This window comes from Medicago truncatula, chromosome 2 (assembly GCF_003473485.1).
Source record: "Medicago truncatula cultivar Jemalong A17 chromosome 2, MtrunA17r5.0-ANR, whole genome shotgun sequence".
NCBI lineage: Eukaryota > Viridiplantae > Streptophyta > Magnoliopsida > Fabales > Fabaceae > Medicago > Medicago truncatula.
The window spans coordinates 14,403,618-14,408,581 of record NC_053043.1 but is presented as its reverse complement, the minus strand read 5'-3'; the positions used below and the strand labels follow the sequence as shown (position 1 = coordinate 14,408,581).

Genomic DNA, 4,964 nt, shown 5'->3' with positions numbered 1-4,964 from the left:
TATGTACATCTTTATCAAGAAATGACATTTGGGACACATTCAATTACTGACTTGAACCAATAACCAAGTAGATCTTTCGTCTCCTTTAACATTATCGTCATGTCTTACTTCTTAATCATCGTGATAAACAACACTCTTCATTCTCCCATTGATAACACGCTGATTGATGGAAAGTCCAACATTAATCATTGCTTTTGAAATCTAAAACTAGGTCATAGTTTCAAGTGTATCCAATATATCTCCTTATCCTCCCCTTGTATAAGAAACCTTATTCAACATCTTGATACTTTGAGTACAGTTGTTTGAACTTTTCATGTCTATACGTCAAAACCTTGCAACATTAGTTTTTGACATATTTTATCGGCATTTGTTTGACATGATTTGATTGAATTTATGTACGGGATTTTTTTTAACATAATTTGTGCATAAAAATTAATTTGTTGATTATAAAAAAGGGTTAGATAAGTTTTTAGTCCCTATAAACAAAAATATGTATGGATTTTACTTTTATGATGATTTTAGAATTTGAAATAACAAAAGGTGGAAAGAAAATAGAAAAAATAACATTTACTAGAGAAGACTCCAAACTCGTAAAATAAGTTACAAGCTCGTAAAATAAGCTTGTTGTTGAGAAATGGCTTAAAAATAAGCTATAAATTCATCAAGTATATGTTTGATGTTTGCTAGCTCTAAACGCCCGTTTTCATTCCCAAACGTCATTTTAACCTTTTCAAGGATGTTTGGATAGTTTGCAAAATCAATTCCCTAAAACATGGATCCAAAATATGAGTTTCTTTAAAGCTACTAATGATCTGTTTGGTATTGTGGCACATCAAGCAAAATCACGTTATCAAAGAAAAACTGATCCAAATACTCACTAAATAAACTATAAGTTGGTAGTAAAATGAGGTTTAAAAATAATATTTTCAGTCTTACGAATTTATAAACCCTTGGTGGGTAGGGGAAGATATAGTGAGATATCCCGCCTAATGAATCGTATGTATCGTTATCGTGATTTTTCAAATTTAAGCTCCTAGGCTATCTTTCGCGTGTTTCTGTTTATTTTAACGTTGGTTGGTGTTTTCCTCTTCCATTGGTCAATTTCATCCAACAACGCATATCATCATCAACTCTGTCTGTGCCACCAAACCCTAATTCTCCAACTCGATCAGATCCCCAATGTCTTCTCCTTCACCTGATTCCACAGCTCCTGCTCTCCCTCTCTCCTCCACTGTGACTCCTCTTCTTCTTTTATCATTTTCTTTCCGATTTTCTTCTATTTATTTTCATTTTCAATATTAATAAACCTTCTTTTTTCCATTTCAGAAGGAGAATATCACTCCAATTTCCTCAAAAATTGCGGTACTTTACCTCATTTTATTAATTAATCACAAAAACATTATGGTATGAACTTCCAACATCATGTTTTTTTTTTTTTTTTGTCTCAGGAACTTAATGAATCAAGATCCGAGCTTCTCGGTCGAATTCAGAGTTTGAAACAGGTAACACTTTTCATGTGATTAATTAATTAGTTCACGGGTGTGTTTGTTTCCATTCTTAGCTGAATTTTTGTTTTGTTTTGTTTTTGGATCTGTTTATGATTACTAGGATTTGCAAGGTTGGAGGTCAAAGTTGGACACACAAGTCAAGGTTTATCGCGATGTAAGTCACTCTTATTAATCACAATCTTCTGAATACTGGATTTTGCTTCTGTTTTTGTGTCAACAACAAGACTTTTATTGTTATGCTTCCTATCATTAAACATTAAATGTTATGACTTAACACTTCTTTTAGTTGTATTTGAGTTAGGAGGGTGGATGGGGATGCATTTGGGGAAAGGGGAGGGTAAATTCCTCCAGTTCAGGAAAATTTACGGTATATTTGAGAATGGATGGTATCCTATTCTATTTCATTCCGCTTCATTCCACCTTATACCATCAATCCAAACATGCCATATTTGTTTACCCTATAAAACAATAATGAAGGGCTTTGTAGGGTTTTATAAAATCCCTAAACCTTTTCTCTCTTTTTTAGTAACTCCCAAGAGGAGGAGAGCTTATTAGAAGCCCTCTTAAGCAAAGTCTTAGGGTGCACATAGCATAACCTATAACCTATGATATACAATCTGATGTTATATCATGTTTGTTTCTGCGGCGGAATACAACTTCACCACACGTCTGAGTCTGACCAAAAGTTACTATTTGGAGCTTTGTTAAAATCACAGCAACTGATAACTGGGATGCGAGTTTCCTTCTTCCACTGCCAAATGAAACAGCCACTTAGTATGATCAACGTTCTTATTTCATGACCAAATATTAGGAGAGTACCTTTTTCTACTTTGTGTGTAGATTTGTGTAGTGAGTGATGTGTCATATGCACTTACTTATTTATGCTGGCTCTGCTTTGGGTTTTTGTCCATCTGTAACACTATAATGACTTGGGAGTTGGCATCTCAAGTTGTACAATTTGGTTCATTTACTTGTCCACATCACATCTTCTCTGCTTTTTTTATTTTATTGGAGAATTAACTCCATAAGGTATCAATCATTGTATCAAAAGAAAAGTTTCTAGGCTGTAATATGAAAGCCTTCACCGTCATGGTTGTTATGTTCATATTGAATCAGACTGCATTTGATTAAAACTGCAGAGATCTCTTGAATATGATATTTTTTACAAACAGGAAGGATAAAGTCAAGTGTGTTGAATAAATTCTTCTTAAAAAATGTTAACGGCTCCTAGAATTGATTGGGTGGATGCTTAGTCAACTGCTTTCCTTAACTGAAATCCAAAGTGATGGTGTAGTAGTTTGCTGGATAAAAGCAAAGTAAGAATGGTGTTTGGCTTGTCATATTAACAGATACATGAAAATGTTTGTAGACAAAATTTCATGGCTTGATAGGGGAGTTTATCCTATCCAATTCAATTTATATTAGCACAAAATACGGATTTAGGATATATTCATGCAAGGAGTGTTCTTTGCTATTCTTCTGGAAATCTCTTTTTGGTTGTCTGGATTCTAGAACCAAGGAAAGTAATAGTTTTACTTACATTATATTGCACCTTTTTAGTTTGTTGTTGCCCACGTTTGATATAAAGCTTCTCAAGGGATGGGATATATTATTATTTCCTATACATACATTTGTTTTTTGGTCCCTAATGCGAAGTTTTTTTCTTTCAAGGGAGCATTTGGTTAAACAGTTTGATTAAACACATTCATTAAACATTTATGTATAAATTGTTTTTACAATCAAAGAGGGCACTGGGGTAAACTTCACATAAACTTGAATAAATTTTTCTATAAGCTATCCTAAGGAGCTTATAAAAATAAGCCGAAAACACCTTATGGGTATGTTATAAGTTACTTCTTTTAAGTTCTCTCAATCACTTGTATAAGCGCTTATGTCATTGGTTCAAATGAGTTCTTCCAGTTGTTCCTTTTTTATATTATATGTACAATTGCTTTTCAATTCATCCCATGTTGCACTATTTGTTAGAGTTTTAGCAGAGTGAAATGTAGGGACGGAGTTGTAAAACAGTCTCGCACATAGGGATTATAAATATTTAATTTTTTGTCCCCCTAAACATGACAACCATTTTCAATTTGGTCATTGCACTTCATAGTAACTCGAATTTATGGTGTTATGTTGACCATATATGTCTGGGTTGCTGTTGAAAACTGAAATATACACAAGAATTAAATTGAAAACCTTTTCTTGAGTTAACTGTATACTGATTACGGACCCAAATTATTTTCTACCCTTAATTAAGTGTAGCTAGTTGGAAAGAAACCCATTTTTAACTTTTAACAGAGTTAAACAGCTAAAAGGAAACCTGTAGAAATATCTTTATTCTGCACAGACACATGTCATATGTTTGCATTGATTACCTTTGTTAATGAAAGATTTATCCATGGTCCATGGCTTCTATTTTTTTGTTCCTGCTTGGTTTTGATAGGGTTCATATCATTCATAATGTGCTCAATGGTCATAGTCCTAGCTCATAAGGATTAATAATGATTTGATCCTCTTCTTGTGTCTTGTTTGTTTTTTGGTTATTATTGTGGCTGAACTCTTCTTTTACAACTGGTACTGATGTTACTTTAGCTTCATCTTGTTCTTTTTTACAGATACTTTACCTTTATCTTTATTTTATGTCTATGCCATTGATATGATATATGAAAAACTATTAAGAAAGATCTAGTGATTAATGAGTTGGTTATAGACATGATAGAACATTATGGTGTCATTTGTTCCACATAGCTGATCCTACTTAGTGGGATAAGACTTGGTTGTTGTTGTTATGTTTATGCCACTAGTTTTGCAAATATTGATGTGTTTGATTCTGTTCTTGCAGGAGCTGTCAGACCTTAAGCAAACACTTAATGTCGAAGTGGAGCAACTTAGAGCAGTGAGTGTGCTTTTTAATTATTATTTTTCTCAAGTGCCCTCTTTCAAATTAAATTCATGTGTGTGATTTGTTTTTGAAAACAAAATTAGGAATTTCAAGATCTGAGGACCACTCTTCAGCAGCAACAAGAGGATGTTAATGCTAGCTTAAGAAACATTAGGGTAAGTATAAAAAATTTGGTTACTTTTGAAAATCTCTTCCTTCGAATACTTAATTTAGTTAGTGCACTGACATCAAAATGTATTGCAGCTTGAGGATGTCTCAGCAGATGCAAAGCAAGCTCAGTCACAAGAAACTAAGATTGAAGAAATTGTCAAGGAAGAGCAGCCAGTATTACCAAAGGAGGAGAATGCCAAAGTAGCTGAAAATTAAGCAGCGTTTTGTTTGGGGTATTTGCTACTAGCAATGTATACCCTAAAAAACTTAATGACTTCATGTGTGTTTGTATTAGTAGGCATATGTAGTTTTATGTTCTGTTTGATTAGTACTGTTGAGTACAACAATACATGACTCAAGTAGATCAATGATAAAACTTTCCTGTTACCCTTTGTGTTCAA

The 4,964-nt window shown here is 33.3% G+C and overlaps 1 protein-coding gene across 1 annotated transcript; it reads left to right on the top strand.

Moving 5' to 3' along the window:
- The first annotated feature begins 933 nt into the window (after positions 1-933).
- LOC25488136 (uncharacterized) lies at positions 934-4,964 on the top strand. Its single transcript, XM_013607802.3, has 7 exons — positions 934-1,233; positions 1,327-1,362; positions 1,449-1,502; positions 1,609-1,662; positions 4,354-4,407; positions 4,497-4,568; positions 4,657-4,964. The coding sequence occupies exons 1-7, from the start codon at positions 1,180-1,182 to the stop codon at positions 4,777-4,779; spliced, it is 447 nt and encodes a 148-aa protein (XP_013463256.1). The 5' UTR covers positions 934-1,179; the 3' UTR covers positions 4,780-4,964.

Excerpts from the sequence above, each read along its gene's own strand:
- LOC25488136 (XM_013607802.3), top strand. The coding sequence starts at position 1,180 with ATGTCTTCTCCTTCACCTGATTCCACAGCTCCTGCTCTCCCTCTCTCC. Across the intron at positions 1,363-1,448 it reads CAATTTCCTCAAAAATTGCG|GAACTTAATGAATCAAGATC; the intron begins GTACTTTACCTC and ends TTTTTGTCTCAG. Across the intron at positions 1,503-1,608 it reads GAATTCAGAGTTTGAAACAG|GATTTGCAAGGTTGGAGGTC; the intron begins GTAACACTTTTC and ends TATGATTACTAG.